This window comes from Protopterus annectens, chromosome 5.part1, assembly GCF_019279795.1.
Source record: "Protopterus annectens isolate FY-2018-M chromosome 5.part1, PAN1.0, whole genome shotgun sequence".
NCBI lineage: Eukaryota > Metazoa > Chordata > Ceratodontiformes > Protopteridae > Protopterus > Protopterus annectens.
Genome location: NC_056736.1, coordinates 263,974,220 through 263,993,704, shown reverse-complemented (window position 1 = coordinate 263,993,704; position 19,485 = coordinate 263,974,220). Strand labels below are relative to the sequence as shown.

The 19,485-nt window shown below is 33.8% G+C and overlaps 1 protein-coding gene across 1 annotated transcript in view; it reads left to right on the top strand.

Moving 5' to 3' along the window:
* Positions 1-19,273, top strand: part of LOC122803361 (calsequestrin-2-like) — a 362,905-nt gene extending 343,632 nt beyond the window's left edge. The window contains exons 10-11 of the mRNA XM_044072939.1: positions 16,845-16,919; positions 18,303-19,273. Coding sequence (XP_043928874.1) covers positions 16,845-16,919; positions 18,303-18,524 — 297 coding nt within the window. The 3' untranslated portion in view covers positions 18,525-19,273. The remainder of the gene's footprint in view (positions 1-16,844; positions 16,920-18,302) is intronic.
* Positions 19,274-19,485: the final 212 nt, after the last annotated feature.

Genomic DNA, 19,485 nt, shown 5'->3' with positions numbered 1-19,485 from the left:
CCCCATTAGCCTGACAAGTCTGGTCTGCAAGGCTATGGAACGTATCATCACGGAACTTATAAACAATGACATTGGTAATCTCCAAACTCTGGACCTCACTCAGTTCGGGTTTGTAAAAGGCAGATCATGTTTCCTAAACCTGATAGACCTCTTTGAAGCTGTCATCAAAGCTGTAGATGAGGATAAGGTGGTTTACACAGCCTATCTAGATCTCACCAAGGCTTTCAACAGCATCTCACACTCTGGAATTATAGATAAACTCACTAAACTAGGTATAAATCCCTATGTCACAAGATGAGTTGCCAACTGCCTCACTGACAGAACCCACACTGTGAAAGTAGCAGACTCCAAATCTGACTTCAGACCAGTGACAAGTGGAGTACTACAGGGTTCAGTCCTGGGTCCTGTTTGTATCTACTTCTCTGAAGTACAGGCTAACATAGAAGTCTTTGGCTGATGAAGTTTGCAGATGACTGCAAACTAGGAGCCATAATCAAAACTCCTAACAATGTGGACATCCTACAAAAAACATTGATGTACAGACTCATACAAATAAAGAAAAAAACTCTTTGAACTAAGCTTTACTATATTCCTGACCAAATCTAAGAGATGTTTACTGTTCCCTAGTTAAATTACTTATTATCCCAAGGCAAAATGCTGTGGGTGAGGGACTTTCAAGGCAGGATTTCCAAACAGAATACTTTCTACTCTGATTTCTCTCTGTAATATCTAAAATACAATTTCCAAGAGGGCTGGCAGAAGGAAATTACCTCATTTGATCACCTGACTCTAGGTTCTCACAATATTCCCCTTTGAAACTGAGAAAGGAATTTAGCATAGATGTCTGCAGTACACATCTAAATGTTTATGGCAGTGACTGGGGCCTCCCCTCTTTTCACTCAGCTAATGGACAAAGGCTCTTTCCCAGATCCAGTATCTATAGTCCTATTCAGTACTGTGGGGTAACATTTTAATGGTTTAACAGCTCATTTACATTTCCCTTATTTTTCTTAAACGTAACATTTAGTGTCCTGTATTAAAACATATGCATTTAATTCAGTTGCAATAATACATGTACCTTTCTTTTCATTTCAGCAGGGAGCACTGTTGATACATTTTAACACAAGCAAACCTCAAAAATACATTTTCAGCACAAGCATCTGTACAAATCAATTTGATATACAAATGGTATACAGTTCTATTACATTTGTAACACAAGCATCTTGTATAAATCAAGTTTGATATTCAAAGGACATATCATTCTTCACAAAACTCCAGCTAGCTATGCTGGCAGTTGCCCATATCATCCCAATTACAATGGACCCCTTCTAAGCCCATGGTGCTTATATCCAAATCAGAAAAGGCTCACTAATGATAAATTCATTAATTCATTCTTTTATACCACTTTATCTGCTTCAGAGTCAAGGGAAGGCAGAATCTATCTCAGCCCTCCTTGGGTGTAAGACACAGAAACTAATGCCAAATAGGATGCCAGTCCATTGCAGATCAGTAGTGCCATCATTAATAGTACAAGGTAGCATACACCAAAGCCACTAGCTACTTACAAAAGTGCCTTTTCTCATCGACATTACTTTACTGAAACTAGCACCTATTTAACAGTTGTGAGATGTAATAAAGGAATAGGCTGCAAAGCAAATCACATTTCTTGGCAACAAGATATTTGATTGCTTTCATTGGCTTGTGTGTCATGTGATTTTGAACTTGTGTTCAGAAGAAGTTTAGTAAAAGACAAAAGCATTAAACTACTGAATGTGATCTTGCAGACCAATTTATTTTTGTTTTATTACTGGTTAACATCAGCAGCAGGTCATAGGGGACAGATCAACCAAGCTATTAAATGCATTAAATGATCTGTCACTACAATCCGACTTTTATCATTAACTTCAGTAAATTATAGGGGAATTGAATAGAAAACTAAAGGCACATGGGATAAAACTGAGTACAAATAAGACAGTGGTCATATCAAATAAAGGAAACCAGAAAAAGCTGTAAAGGGAGATAGAAGGGAAATACTGGAATGGACTAATAGCATCAAGTATCTGGGATGGGTGGCTAAGGAGAATGGAAGGCTGAATAAGTAGGTCAAAATTTGAACCAGATGTGCTGCAATAGCTGGTATTGAGTTCCAGGGACAGTGTGTGACAGAAAAATACCAAAAGCCTGGAAAGTAAGGTGTACAAAACAGTGTTACAAATAGTGTTTCTGTGTGGCATGGAGACCTGGGCAGTGTAGGCAGAGCAGATGAAGATGTTTGAGGCAATGGATATGAAGTTCCTGAGACAGATAGCAAGATGCCCACTGCTGAGTAAAGACAGAAATGAGCACATCAGAACAGAAAGTAAAAGTAGACCCAATTGTAGAGCAACTCAAGGAGATCAAATTAGAGTGGTTTGATCAAATATGCAAGAAAGCAAAAGATGATTTTGTAAAGCACATTTGGGAGACACAGAAAGAGGGCAAAAAGAGACAAGAATGTCCAGCCGAAAGGTAAGTGGATTGTGAGAGTCAGGCATAATTATACAAACAAGTAAGAGAGTGGTTCTGAATTAAAAGAGATGGTGACAGTTATTGTAATACACTGAACCAATGTAAAAATGGGAAAAAAGTAAGCTGATAATGATTTGTAGCTAAAGGTGATTGTTCCCCATGTTGCTCACTTATTTATTTTAATTTGAAAACTGAGCATATCAAGTAAGTTAAAAATGTCTTGTAGGAGCTATCCTGACAAAAAGTTGAACTTTACAAATCTAGGGATAATTTCAAGTAGCTGGTCATCTTAAGCAGCATCTGGTTGGGAGGTGTTATATAACTGGAGTATCCAAAGAAAGCTGATACAGACACCAGGGAAAACCTGAAGACTCCATGCAAGGAGCAACTTGAGATGATGAGTAAATTGCATAATTAAGAGTCAATAACTGCTGTGCCAGTCACATCTCAAAAATTATGTATTGACATATTGTAGACTTATATAAACTCTCAGCAAGTTTATACAGGTCTATGAGACTGACAGCTTGGCAATTATTTTACAAATTGTCAAATTTATACTAAGTGACAGACTGCCAATTATTTCACAAAATTGCCAAATCTAAAGCAAGCTCAAGCGACAAACTGCTAATTATTTAACAAATTTACCAAATTTATACAAAGTGACAGACTGACAATTATTTCAACAACTTAACAAATTTATACTAAGTGACAGACTGCCAATTATTTCACAAATTTTCCAAATTTATACTAAGTGACAGACTGCCTATTACTAATTGAAGGCAAAGTCATATCAGTAGTGGCAATGTAAGTGTGCACCCTGCTCATGTAACTGTCCATTGGTTGATGTCCCACAGCACATCTAAGCACAGTAATCCCTGCTCACTGCAATGCATGTGATAACACTTATCTGTTACAAAGCCTGGTATAAGCTGTGTGATAGTTTGCCTCTAGATTCTGAAACAGGCTGTTTCAGTCTAACCTAAAGAATGGTCTATAATTAGACAGTTAGACATTTTACCTCTGTGACATACATTTATATTTTGATTTATTGTAAGGCGTTGCATAATGCAGTAGATGGATTACCAGACATCACTAGTATTTCCCTGCTATCCTTTTCTTCTAGTATTTTCCACTGTAGGCTACATTGTTCCTTTTGATCACTTTGTGCTAATTCTTTGTTGAGAATGAACATTGGTGCTGGATTCTGACTGATGCAACAGTAGCAATCAATGCAAGAAATGTGGATATCAACAGGACTGTACACTGAGGGTGTAAGTCACATGACTCCCACCTGACATTTGCATTAGTGCTAACTTTATATGCAGGGATAACAACCTCACATGTAGAGCGCAGCAGAAACTCCGGTTTCACCAATTAGCGCTGAAGTCACCAGCAACCACAATGGATAAAAAATATATTTATTATATCCACATAACGCCAAAACGATACACGGACTGTAACGACAACAAAAATTCGAGAACTGACAATACACTGCGAAAAACGAAATGACAAATATACAAAACAACGCCAAATAAATCCAACAGTTAAGCGCTTTCAACCAGCATCTCTGGTCTTCATCAGAACTGTTGTGGATTAGCTCACAATAGGTTTAAATAAATTCTTTGGCGCCAAAAAATTTTTTCCTTTAAAGATACAGTGTAAAAACTAGTTACAGAAAACTATGCGTACATCAATATACAAGTTACCTCAGTTGTATGCATATGCTGTCCAAGTGAATAAAAATGCTTTGAAATACTTTAGAAATTTTTAAAAATCTTTAAAAAATCTTTAAAAAACATTAGATCTATCCACGTTGTCAAAACTCTGATATCTATGCTATAATGTGTAAGTCAAATACCAAGCGCTATTGACAAAGCATGAGTGAAAAACTGTTTGTATGCCAAATATTGTTGACAAAGCATAAATGGTAGTTATAACAAAGTCTTCTCATAAAATCGTCTCCTATACTGGCCCAATTAATGTATAAATAAACAAACAATATGCTAACAAGTTCTACTCAGCACTACGATACTATGCATATGCTGAAGATTATTTAAGGTAACACGCGACACCAAAAATTAGTGCCACAACTTATAGCTTTTAAGCGCTTTTAATGTATGAAATATTCGGTAAATACTATACAAACTATTTAAAAACTTTATGCTGTCTTTAATTTTAATATTGAATAAATAAATAAATAAATGAATATATACATGTAGTTACCCACAATGTAGTAGATGTTCCAATCATGTTGTTATGTAAATAAATGTTGTGTACAGGTTCAAGTATAAACTGCCTGCATTACTTAATAAATGTGTAAAAGATATATATATATAAAAAATATATATATGTATAACACATAGTGCATATGATATAAATATAAATTAAAATATATATTAAAAAATGGTCAAAGTGGATAATTGCATCAAATATATAGATAAATAAATTAATTAGTCTTCATTTCATGAGTGTAGTTAAAAGTATAAAGTATATAAAAAATATAAAGATAAAAATTTTAAACAGATATAGGTACTTAAAAATGTTACTTGTAAAATGTATTGTAAATAGTATGTGTAGAATACAGAATTAGCACATGATTGATAATTTTAATGTCCTTATGAAGATATTTGTATGTGAGCAATAAATATATGTAAATATAAATATACTTATTGGTGAGTGAATTGAACATGTTACTATCAGTTAAAAAAACATTTAGTAATTTGTATGTAGGTATGACAAAAAAGTGCTGCAAATTGATATAAATATAATGTTAGTATTCAATTACATATAATTTAATGTTAAACATATCTCTTACTACAATAGCTTTCGATAACAAACAATCCCTGAAATTTAACACCAAAATTCAAAATTTAAAATAAAAGTGGTTTTGTAGATATAAATTCATTTAACCCTGGTGAACTGGTGGCATCCAAATATAATTGCCACCATGTTTCACGAAATGCCAGTATTCCTTTAAAATCACCTCCCCTAGGGTCTTTATAAATAACTTCTAATATAGAAAATTTAAAAGTGTGTTCATCTCCAAGTAGTTCCACATGCCTAAACAAAGCATTAGTTCTATCCTTATTTTTGATACAGTAAATATGATTATATATACGTTTTTTCAAACTTCGTTCAGTTCGACCAATGTAGAATGCAGGGCAAACCTCACATTTAACCAAATAAATCATTTTTTTCGTATTACAATTTCCTTCCTTACTAATTATTAGACTCTTATGCCCATTCTGCAATAAAATGTTGTCCTCAGTTGACATATATCTACATTGGTTACAAAATCCACATTTTCGACTCCTTAGTCTTTTGGGTTGATGGACTTTTTGTTGTTCAAACAATTTCTTTAAATTCTTTCCCATTCTATAGACAAATCTCGGTTTAGTACCTAAAATTTTGACTAGGGCTGGTTCGTTACTAATCAAGTGCCAAAACATAGAAATAATTCTCTTAATTTCATCTGCCCCTAGACTGTAATGTATTATACAAGCTCTAAAAAAGTTAGAATTCACACCCTTGATTTTCATGGTGGAAATATCATTATGAAGTTTATTGGCTATCTCGCCTGAACCTAAGAGAGGTTTAAATTTTGTACCCCAGTTTGTAATAATGTATGACTGTACATCATCCATCATATCATTTGGGTACCCCCTTTGTCCAAATAGTGTTTTAATAAAATCTAATTCTACGAGCAGATTATCAAAGTCAGACACCATTCTGGCTGCACGGATACACTGACCCTTGAAGATGTTATATTTCACTTTTGGAGGGTGGCAACTAGAATAATCTAAATAATTGTTGGAAAAAGTGGTCTTCCTATGTATATTGGAACTCACTTTGCCTTCATGGTATGTTATATAAGTGTCTAAATAAGGTAAACCTTTCAAATCATAGGAATGTGTGAATCTCAAATATTCACTGCTGTTATTAACGTAATCCATAAATTCCAACAATTCATCTACGCCTCCCTGCCAAAGAATGTAAATGTCGTCCAAGAACCTGGAATAGTATTTCACCTTCTTAAAATATTGACATCTAAATAACATACTATCTTCCCAGTTCAACATAACCAGGTTGGCGTAGATGGGAGCACAAGCTGCTCCCATAGCAACACCCCTGGTTTGTCTAAAGAGCTCGCCCTCAAAATATATAAAATTATTTTCCAGTACTAAAGACATCATTTCAGTTATCAAACAAATAGTGTCCCAGTCTAAATCAGTATGTCTCATCAAGCTGTTTGTAAAAGCTTCTAACCCTTCAACCTTAGGTATGCATGAAAACAGGTCTATCACATCTATTGTAACAACATATAAGGGACTATCTTTCAATATATCATTTACAGGGTACTTGGAGAGAAAACACCATGAGTCTTTGACCATATGATGAATGATGGTATAAATGTTTTTTAGTTTTATATCTATGAATTTACCTATTTGAAAGGTTTTAGAATAACTACCAGATACTATAGGTCTCATGGGGGGATCCTGTGAATCTTTGTGTATTTTAGGTATGCCTACAATAGTTGCTATCTTAGGATACTTAACTCTAATAAATTTGTATATTTCATCAGTTATCCTTCCTTCTAACAAATACTCTTCAATATACAAATCTATTCTTTGATAGGCTATATGTAATTCATTCAATGAAATAGTTTCGTAATTGCCTGTAGTGTGTAGTATATCATACATTTTCTGAGTATATATCAAATTGTCATATATGGCTATACCTCCCCCTTTATCTGGTTTCATAATTCTTATAGAATAATCTTCCCTTAATGTCTGTAGTAAAACAGTTTCATCATATGTCAAATTCTCTATATTCGTCACTTTTTTCAAATTTTTAAACTCACTATAAATTTCCCTAGTTACTACCTTATCAAAGGTATCAATTGTCGGGTTATTAACAGGTGTGAAATTACTTTTAACATTAAACAAAGATCTAACATTGTCTGAACCACTATTATTGCGCTTTATTGTCTTATCTTTAAAAAAATATCAAGATTAATTTTTCTAATGTATTTCTTGAAATCAATCAACACTTCAGCTAATTGGAATTTAGGGTTTGGAACATATTTCATACCTTTCTCAAATCGACCAAAATGTACTTTATCAATACTAATATTGGAAAAGTTGAATATGTTAAAATTGTGATATGAATAAATATTCCCATTGATAACTATTTCTTGATCACCTGAATTTGTGGGTAAACTTATACTTCCACTAACAGGATGTGTGGAAGTTTTAACTGTATTAATGTCAACATGAACATTATCTAGTAATGATTGTACATTTTCCTTACCCAGTGGTTCCCCCTTGGGTATGTTTTCTGATATGTGTTGTAATAAGGTGGATGATTGTCCTTCGGGTACCTCTGAAAACCCTGTGTCTCAGGATGTCCTCGATTATCATGATAGTCATTGTAAACAGTACCTTCATAATTACCCCTTTGTCTATTAGAGCTCCCTTTGTTGTTATGCTCCACAGGCGACAAGGAACGATTCTTGGGCCAAATATAGGCCGAATGTTTTTGATACTGTTCCCTATCCCTCGTCATTTTGTTGTTTTTCCGTTCATACAACGTTAATGCCCATTTTTCTGCTTCTAAATATTGTTCGTTATACAATTTCACCCAATCCTTAAATAATAAATCATTTACTATACTTGTGTTTAAATTATCCACTTCCTGAATTAATTTACATAATTTCTCATCATAATATTTCATTAATAATTTTATATAATTAAAACCACATTCATCAAATAATTTGTTAAATTCCTCTATACCAACATCATTCAAATGAATTCCCATGGGTAATTTAAAAAATCTTAACCCTTTGGGAACGATCTTAACATCTAAACAATTTTGTAAATACATATTGTCCGCTTTAAGACCATTGATAGTCTTCAATTTCTTGCCCAACAAATAAATCATAGACTTTAAACTACCAGTCTCTATTCTTCTTTCTTCCTGGACATGGACTTCTTTGTTCGTTACTTCAGCTTTGTCAATAGCAAAATCAAAAGTCAAAAAGTGATTAAATAAACTACAATTTTCTTTCCCTATATGCAAGGGGTCAGATAATTGTCTAGCTGGTGGTCGTGAGGTAAACACCTTACCCTTATCGTTGTAGTTTGATTCAGCAACAGCTGAATAAGTCTTAACAGGTGCCGCCCGTTTGGGTTTAGTACCAGTCCTTTTAGCCTCCAACTCCATGTCATATAACGAAAAGTCAAAGGTAAAATCTGATATATTAATATTGCTACTGGAAAGGGGGGCTGTGATGTCTAACCCCTGTGATCTACTATGGTGTCGGGGTCTTTGTCCATTGGGTATCTCAGGACTAGATTGAGATTGTTCACCTTCACTGTCTAAACCATTGTCATTGCAGGGAGGTAATATGTTAGCATGATTAAGTGTTTTCTGCGCCTTTGTTAACATGTTCGTTTTATTACAATCAGAGTCTAAGGCTGCTGGGTTCGAAATAGCCTGAGAACCATTGCCAACATTGGAATTGCTAATTCCAGTATGTGAACGCAGTAAAGAAGATGATGGTAACTGCGCTTCTCCCGACAACAATCTAAATACTAAATTAGTGAGATGTGACACTTCACCTTTTAGCACCTGAATGTCCACTTGGATACCATCCAAAATGGTAGTTTCAGTGTTGACAATATTCACATTATCCTTGCCCTTGTCCGCTCCTGGTGCTGGATATACAATTTCAATTGGTTTGCTGGCACACTCGCCGGTGTCGTCCGAAGTTGAGGTCGACATCTGAATACAGAAAAAGTATATACCAATTCACAGCAGAAACTCCGGTTTCACCAATTAGCGCTGAAGTCACCAGCAACCACAATGGATAAAAAATATATATTTATTATATCCACATAACACCAAAACGATACACGGACTGTAACGACAACAAAAATTCAAGAACTGACAATACACTGCGAAAAACGAAATGACAAATATACAAAACAACGCCAAATAAATCCAACAGTTAAGCGCTTTCAACCAGCGTCTCTGGTCTTCATCAGAACTGTTGTGGATTAGCTCACAATAGGTTTAAATAAATTCTTTGGCGCCAAAAAATGTTTTCCTTTAAAGATACAGTGTAAAAACTAGTTACAGAAAACTATGCGTACATCAATATACAAGTTACCTCAATTGTATGCATATGCTGTCCAAGTGAATAAAAATGCTTTGAAATACTTTAGAAATTTTTAAAAATCTTTAAAAAATCTTTAAAAAACATTAGATCTATCCACGTTGTCAAAACTCTGATATCTATGCTATAATGTGTAAGTTAAATACCAAGCGCTAGTGACAAAGCATGAGTGAAAAACTGTTTGTATGCCAAATATTGTTGACAAAGCATAAATGGTAGTTATAACAAAGTCTTCTCATAAAATCGTCTCCTATACTGGCTCAATTAATGCATAAATAAACAAACAATATGCTAACAAGTTCTACTCAGCGCTACGATACTATGCATATGCTGAAGATTATTTAAGGTAACACGCGACACCAAAAATTAGTGCCACAACTTATAGCTTTTAAGCGCTGTTAATGTATGAAATATTCGGTAAATACTATACAAACTATTTAAAAACTTTATGCTGTCTTTAATTTTAATATTGAATAAATAAATAAATGAATATATACATGTAGTTACCCACAATGTAGTAGATGTTCCAATCATGTTGTTATGTAAATAAATGTTGTGTACAGGTTCAAGTATAAACTGCCTGCATTACTTAATAAATGTGTAAAAGATATATATATAAAATATATATATATGTATAACACATAATGCATATGATATAAATATAAATTAAAATATATATTAAAAAATGGTCAAAGTGGATAATTGCATCAAATATATAGATAAATAAATTAATTAGTCTTCATTTCATGAGTGTAGTTAAAAGTATAAAGTATATAAAAAATATAAAGATAAAAATTTTAAACAGATATAGGTACTTAAAAATGTTACTTGTAAAATGTATTGTAAACAGTATGTGTAGAATACAGAATTAGTACATGATTGATAATTTTAATGTCCTTATGAAGATATTTGTATGTGAGCAATAAATATATGTAAATATAAATATACTTATTGGTGAGTGAATTGAACATGTTACTATCAGTTAAAAAAACATTTAGTAATTTGTATGTTGATATGACAAAAAAGTGCTGCAAATTGATATAAATATAATGTTAGTATTCAATTACATATAATTTAATGTTAAACATATCTCTTACTACAATAGCTTTCGATAACAAACAATCCCTGAAATTTAACACCAAAATTCAAAATTTAAAATAAAAGTGGTTTTGTAGATATAAATTCATTTAACCCTGGTGGACTGGTGGCATCCAAATATAATTGCCACCATGTTTCACGAAATGCCAGTATTCCTTTAAAATCACCTCCCCTAGGGTCTTTATAAATAACTTCTAATATAGAAAATTTAAAAGTGTGTTCATCTCCAAGTAGTTCCACATGCCTAAACAAAGCATTAGTTCTATCCCTATTTTTGATACAGTAAATATGATTATATATACGTTTTTTCAAACTTCGTTCAGTTCGACCAATGTAGAATGCAGGGCAAACCTCACATTTAGCCAAATAAATCACTTGTTTCGTATTACAATTTCCTTCCTTACTAATTATTAGACTCTTATGCCCATTCTGCAATAAAATTTTGTCCTCAGTTGACATATATCTACATTGGTTACAAAATCCACATTTTCGACTCCTTAGTCTTTTGGGTTGATAGACTTTTTGTTGTTCAAACAATTTCTTTAAATTCTTTCCCATTCTATAGACAAATCTCGGTTTAGTACCTAAAATTTTGACTAGGGCTGGTTCGTTACTAATCAAGTGCCAAAACTTAGAAATAATTCTCTTAATTTCATCTGCCCCTAGACTGTAAGGTATTATACAAGCTCTAAAAAAGTTAGAATTCACACCCTTGATTTTCATGGTGGAAATATCATTATGAAGTTTATTGGCTATCTCGCCTGAACCTAAGAGAGGTTTAAATTTTGTACCCCAGTTTGTAATAATGTATGACTGTACATCATCCATCATATCATTTGGGTACCCCCTTTGTCCAAATAGTGTTTTAATAAAATCTAATTCTACGAGCAGATTATCAAAGTCAGACACCATTCTGGCTGCACGGATACACTGACCCTTGAAGATGTTATATTTCACCTTTGGAGGGTGGCAACTAGAATAATCTAAATAATTGTTGGAAAAAGTGGTCTTCCTATGTATATTGGAACTCACTTTGCCTTCATGGTATGTTATATAAGTGTCTAAATAAAGTAAACCTTTCAAATCATAGGAATGTGTGAATCTCAAATATTCACTGCTGTTATTAACGTAATCCATAAATTCCAACAATTCATCTACGCCTCCCTGCCAAAGAATGTAAATGTCATCCAAGTACCTGGAATAGTATTTCACCTTCTTAAAATATTGACATCTAAATAACATACTATCTTCCCAGTTCAACATAACCAGGTTGGCGTAGATGGGAGCACAAGCTGCTCCCATAGCAACACCCCTGGTTTGTCTAAAGAGCTCGCCCTCAAAATATATAAAATTATTTTCCAGTACTAAAGACATCATTTCAGTTATCAAACAAATAGTGTCCCAGTCTAAATCAGTATGTCTCATCAAGCTGTTTGTAAAAGCTTCTAACCCTTCAACCTTAGGTATGCATGAAAACAGGTCTATCACATCTATTGTAACAACATATAAGGGACTATCTTTCAATATATCAATTTCCAAGAGGGCTGGCAGAAGGAAATTACCTCATTTGATCACCTGACTCTAGGTTCTCACAATATTCCCCTTTGAAGCTGAGAAAGGAATTTAGCATAGATGTCTGCAGTACACATCTAAATGTTTATGGCAGTGACTGGGGCCTCCCCTCTTTTCACTCAGCTAATGGACAAAGGCTCTTTCCCAGATCCAGTATCTATAGTCCTATTCAGTACTGTGGGGTAACATTTTAATGGTTTAACAGCTCATTTACATTTCCCTTATTTTTCTTAAACTTAACATTTGCTGTCCTAGTGTCCTGTATTAAAACATATGCATTTAATTCAGTTGCAATAATACATGTACCTTTGTTTTCATTTCAGCAGGGAGCACTATTGATACATTTTAACACAAGCAAACCTCCAAAATACATTTTCAGCACAAGCATCTGTACAAATCAATTTGATATACAAATGGTATACAGTTCTATTACATTTGTAACACAAGCATCTTGTATAAATCAAGTTTGATATTCAAAGGACATATCATTCTTCACAAAACTCCAGCTAGCTATGCTGGCAGTTGCCCATATCATCCCAATTACAATGGACCCCTTCTAAGCCCATGGTGCTTATATCCAAATCAGAAAAGGCTCACTAATGATAAATTCATTAATTCATTCTTTTATACTACTTTATCTGCTTCAGAGTCAAGGGAAGGCAGAATCTATCTCAGCCCTCCTTGGGTGTAAGACACAGAAACTAATGCCAAATATGATGCCAGTCCATTGCAGATCAGTAGTACCATCATTAATAGTACAAGGTAGCATACACCAAAGCCACTAGCTACTTACAAATGTGCCTTTTCTCATCGACATTACTTTACTGAAATTAGCACCTATTTAACAGTTGTGAGGTGTAATAAAGGAATAGGCTGCAAAGCAAATCACATTTTCTGGCAACAAGATATTTGATTGCTTTCATTGGCTTGTGTGTCATGTGATTTTGAACTTGTGTTCAGAAGAAGTTTAGTAAAAGACAAAAGCATTAAACTACTGAATGTGATCTTGCAGACCGATTTATTTTTGTTTTATTACTGGTTAACATCAGCAGCAGGTCATAGGGGACAGATCAACCAAGCTATTAAATGCATTAAATGATCTGTCACTACAATCAGACTTTTATCATTAACTTCAGTAAATTATAGGGGAATTGAATAGAAAACTAAAGGCACATGGGATAAAACTGAGTACAAATAAGACAGTGGTCATATCAAATAAAGGAAACCAGAAAAAGCTGTAAAGGGAGATAGAAGGGAAATACTGGAATGGACTAATAGCATCAAGTATCTGGGATGGGTGGCTGAGGAGAATGGAAGGCTGAATAAGTAGGTCAACATTTGAACCAGATGTGCTGCAATAGCTGGTATTGAGTTCCAGGGACAGTGTGTGACAGAAAAATACCAAAAGCCTGGAAAGTAAGGTGTACAAAACAGTGTTACAAATAGTGTTTCTGTGTGGCATGGAGACCTGGGCAGTGTAGGCAGAGCAGATGAAGATGTCTGCGGCAATGGATATGAAGTTCCTGAGACAGATAGCAAGATGCCCACTGCTGAGTAAAAATAGAAATGAGCACATAAGAACAGAAAGTAAAAGTAGACCCAATTGTAGAGCAACTCAAGGAGATCAAATTAGAGTGGTTTGATCAAATATGCAAGAAAGCAAAAGATGATTTTGTAAAGCACATTTGGGAGACACAGAAAGAGGGCAAAAAGAGACAAGAATGTCCAGCCGAAAGGTAAGTGGATTGTGAGAGTCAGGCATAATTATACAAACAAGTAAGAGAGTGGTTCTGAATTAAAAGAGATGGTGACAGTTATTGTAATACACTGAACCAATGTAAAAATGGGAAAAAAGTAAGCTGATAATGATTTGTAGCTAAAGGTGATTGTTCCCCATGTTGCTCACTTATTTATTTTAATTTGAAAACTGAGCATATCAAGTAAGTTAAAAATGTCTTGTAGGAGCTATCCTGACAAAAAGTTGAACTTTACAAATCTAGGGATAATTTCAAGTAGCTGGTCATCTTAAGCAGCATCTGGTTGGGAGGTGTTATATAACTGGAGTATCCAAAGAAAGCTGATACAGACACCAGGGAAAACCTGAAGACTCCATGCAAGGAGCAACTTGAGATGATGAGTAAATTGCATAATTAAGAGTCAATAACTGCTGTGCCAGTCACATCTCAAAAATTATGTATTGACATATTGTAGACTTATATAAACTCTCAGCAAGTTTATACAGGTCTATGAGACTGACAGCTTGGCAATTATTTTACAAATTGTCAAATTTATACTAAGTGACAGACTGCCAATTAGTTCACATATCTACCAAATTTATTCTAAGTAACAGACTGCCAATTATTTCACAAAATTGCCAAATCTAAAGCAAGCTCAAGCGACAAACTGCCAATTATTTAACAAATTTACCAAATTTATACAAAGTGACAGACTGACAATTATTTCAACAACTTAACAAATTTATACTAAGTGACAGACTGCCAATTATTTCACAAATTTTCCAAATTTATACTAAGTGACAGACTGCCTATTACTAATTGAAGGCAAAGTCATATCAGTAGTGGCAATGTAAGTGTGCACCCTGCTCATGTAACTGTCCATTGGTTGATGTCCCACAGCACATCTAAGCACAGTAATCCCTGCTCACTGCAATGCATGTGATAACACTTATCTGTTACAAAGCCTGGTATAAGCTGTGTGATAGTTTGCCTCTAGATTCTGAAACAGGCTATTTCAGTCTAACCTAAAGAATGGTCTATAATTAGACAGTTAGACATTTTACCTCTGTGACATACATTTATATTTTGATTTATTGTAAGGTGTTGCATAATGCAGTAGATGGATTACCAGACATCACTAGTATTTCCCTGCTATCCTTTTCTTCTAGTATTTTCCACTGTAGGCTACATTGTTCCTTTTGATCACTTTGTGCTAATTCTTTGTTAAGAATGAACATTGGTGCTGGATTCTGACTGATGCAACAGTAGCAATCAATGCAAGAAATGTGGACATCAACAGGACTGTACACTGAGGGTGTAAGTCACATGACTCCCACCTGACATTTGCATTAGTGCTAACTTTATATGCAGGGATAACAACCTCACATGTAGAGCAAGTACCTTTTCAAATGAGCTCTATGACTAGCTTTTGTATGAGCTCTGCATTGTTTGTGCATTTTTTTAAATACTTGAGTTCTTTTAGTAATGTATGATAGCATTTAGTAGGCTCACTATGCAAACTGTAGTGTATCAGTGGAAGGAAGCCCCCTCCATAGGCAGAAGAACATTAGCACTAACTGAGGGGAAAAGCTACTACAACAATTAGATACAGGCTCCTAGAAATGTTTGCCTTTCTGCCAAAGGAAGATTATCATTTTTAAGAATGACTTTCTTATAACATACTTAAATATGTCTGGATTACATTATAAGGGTAGATGTCTCAAAGACAATGCTTGGCCTTTTTTGTTCAACTGTTCTAAATGTCTGTAAAATCATTCCCTATTATTTCCCATTGCTCTTACTGCTACATTTTTATCCCAAATTTTCAGTCAGGGGAGATAAATACTGTTACTTTTCAAGTAGCAGTATGCTATTTAACATTTGACCAAAAGCCTGAGAATCAAAGTTCATATTAGTACACATGCATGCATTTAGTCTAATTTAGTTAGACACTAGTTTGCAGCCTTTCTGGTCATTTAGTGTACTCTGTCTGATAAGTGACTGTAGATGTACTATTGTGCTTGCAGTACATAAAAGTAAAGTCACAAATTCTCTTATAGCTTAAATTTTGTTTAGATACCATATGATTTATGTTGGAAATGCAGGAATTGAAGGTATAATGTTAATTAAGCAGGTTGCAAGTGAGTTGTAAAAATAAATCCTGTGCCTTCTCTGTAAGCGCTGCAGCATATTAAAATATGACATTTTCTGGTGCCTACAAAAATGTATTGACAACTTTTAATTACATGTAAGTGCCATTATCTGTGTTCATTAAAGGTTATGAAGCAAATCAGGTACATTGAGTGCTACATGAAAAGCAGTGCATCATTTTAACATAGCCTTTTTAAACTGGCTGTGGAGCTGGACTGCAGGAAATGGCACTCCTGAGTACAAAGCATAGAAAAAAAATGTTACATCACCTGGCATCACATACCATCGTGCACACTGTTTTATATATATATATATATATATATATATATATATATATATATATATATATATATATACAAGTGTGTGTGTGTGTGTGTGTGTGTGTGTCTTTCTTTTTGTCAAACATATGATCAATGTTTAATACTGTTAAATATAACTGTGCAAATAATTTGGATGAAATTACTTTCACATTTTATAAAATATTTAAATTGAAAATACCACTGTCAAACGGGCAGAGTTCTAAGACTATCTTTAGAGTGTTTATTTTTGAGAATATGAGCAATGCCTTGCAGTACTTAACAAATCTTTTTTTTCTGCTTCAGCTAATTACTTATTGGGAGAAGACTTTTAATATTGATCTTTTTAAGCCTCAGATTGGTGTGGTGAACGTCACTGATGTAAGTAAAACACTTCTTCTGAAACTACAATAAAGATCATCAATTTGTAGTAATAGTATATATCACATTTCTCATCTTAGAATGCACATTCTCTTACTGTAATATTATAAATTATAAATATTATAAAATATTTTGCTCAAAAATAGACAATTGCACACAAAAACAACAAACAATTTGCATAAGTTGCAACAGCCACAAGTAAATCTATACAGCACAGTCAAAGAGGAAAGCATCTCTACTATACCAAATAGAGAATGGGTTGGAGGGATTATTAATGACACTTTTCACTGTAGTCATGTTTTGATAAATTCTGTTATTCTTTAATCATGATTAACAGCATACCTCTCAACTTATTAACATAAGAAATCAGGACAAAGAGAAAAATAAAGGATTACAAAGGCCCCAAAATAAGGACAGATTTTAATTGTTGCTCTTATAAAGTTAGAAAGATGCTAAAATAGCAGGGTTTGCATTACCATGTTTTCTGAAGGCTATGAAGTCTGAAATTCAAATTGTGTGTCATTATGTAATACCTTCATTTCTTACTGATTTGCTAAAAACTGCAGATTTTAAGAGGAACAGCAACAAAATATGAGGCAAAAATCTGGATATTTTGTGAAAATCTGGACAGTTGAGAGGAATGATCAAAACGCACCATTTCAAAGGACTCTAGTGTTTGTACAAATGCACTGTGTTTTCTTTCCACACTTTGGTAACTGGTAAGATGCATCTGCATTTTTGGTCACTACATTTTAGCATTTATGTGTTAACTAAGACATAAATGGCCATGAAACATTTCTAAGTAGTGTTAAATCCATGGCTGAAGAACTTAAGTCTCACTCCATTCAAGCCATGTGAGACATTGCTAGATGTAATGGTCTGGCTGATAGACCAGAGTCCTTGCATCTTACACCATCTAGACTGCATTAGAAATCATGCACAGCATTATACAATATGTTGTAGGCCACAAAACTTCCTTATAATGAGTACTGTTGGATATAGTACCATAAATGGAGTGAGGCAGAAATCATTTGGCCTTGTGCTTTGCAGCACTCCTCTGATGTAAGGTACTTTTAGATGTGTTCTTAAAGAGAAAACAATTTCTGAAACTATAATTTCCAAGTTGTGCTTCACTTAATACTATTAAAAACTGGAAAAGCAAATATCAGAGTTGAAACCCCCAGTGTTATATGCATGGGACATGCCGCAAAGTCAAACACAACTGTTCCTATCATACGACATTCCTACTATTTCCTGCTATCCGTGCTTGTATGAGTTAAGTGTACAAATTACAAGGGTGCAGGTAGGGGATATTGTGTAATAAGTTTTTTATATTGCATGCGTTCATATAACATAACATATCATCTCTTGCATTTGTTTTAGGCTGATAGTATCTGGATGGAAATTAAAGATGACGATGACCTGCCAAGTGCAAAAGAGCTGGAGGAATGGGTAGAGGATGTGCTATCAGGAAAAATTAACACTGAAGATGATGATGATGATGATGATGACAATGATGATGATGATGACGATGATGATGATGATGACGATGACAATGATAATGATGATGACAACGATGATGATGATGATGATGATGATGAATAAACATTCTTTAGTTAACCTCAAGTGTTACATGAACTGTTTAATTTGCCATTTTAAGACATGCATTCTCTTGTGTTTACAAGACAGACTTTTTACTAAATTATTAAAGAACGTAATGTCTATGGATTGCATAAACAGTTTTAACAGTCTACTGCAGCAGAATTAGTTAAGCTGACCCTTACTATACACTGCTAACCCACGTATCATCCCAGAAACTCACTATATTCAAATTTAGCTGGCAATCCAAGAGTAAGAAGAATAAATATTGCCTTCTTTTTAATCTGTAACATATTATATTGTAATATTGCAAAAGGGAAATGGCTCATTTCAGAGAGCATCTTTTCAGTCATTACATTTTGATTGCATAGTAAATGTAATTTCTATAAACACGGAATGCCTCGTGTCTTACTTCATTAAAGGCTAAGACGGTAGGATCACTTTGCTCAAATTAAGTAACTTTAAATTTGGAGTTATTCATTTGTAAATTCTGGACTTATATGATTTGTATTAAAATAAACATACATTTTAGTAATTTAAATCATCTGCTTCAAAAATGTGCTTATTTATTGATTAGTGTTCTAGAAAATTACTTCATTATTTTGATCCCTTGGATTTACAGACTATTAAAAGCCATTATAAAAATGTCATTGGCATGTACTAAATAAGATTAAGGACTAACCTCTGTATGATATTTTTTAATTTAACGTGTCTTTTTTTTTGTTATTCAAATAAATTGTTTTGGAAAAGAAAAAGTAGTGGGGTCCTTGAGATGAGATGTTGTCATATGCCTGAGTTGGTGGTAGCTCAAGTGGATGTAAAAGATTCCATGGCACTTATTAAAAGAGTAGTAGTCTGTATTTGCATATCAACATATTTATAGACATTTACAATATCTGTGTATACATAAAAAGGACATTACAATATGTCAACATCAAAGCTATCTCACTTCCCATCCTCAAACAAT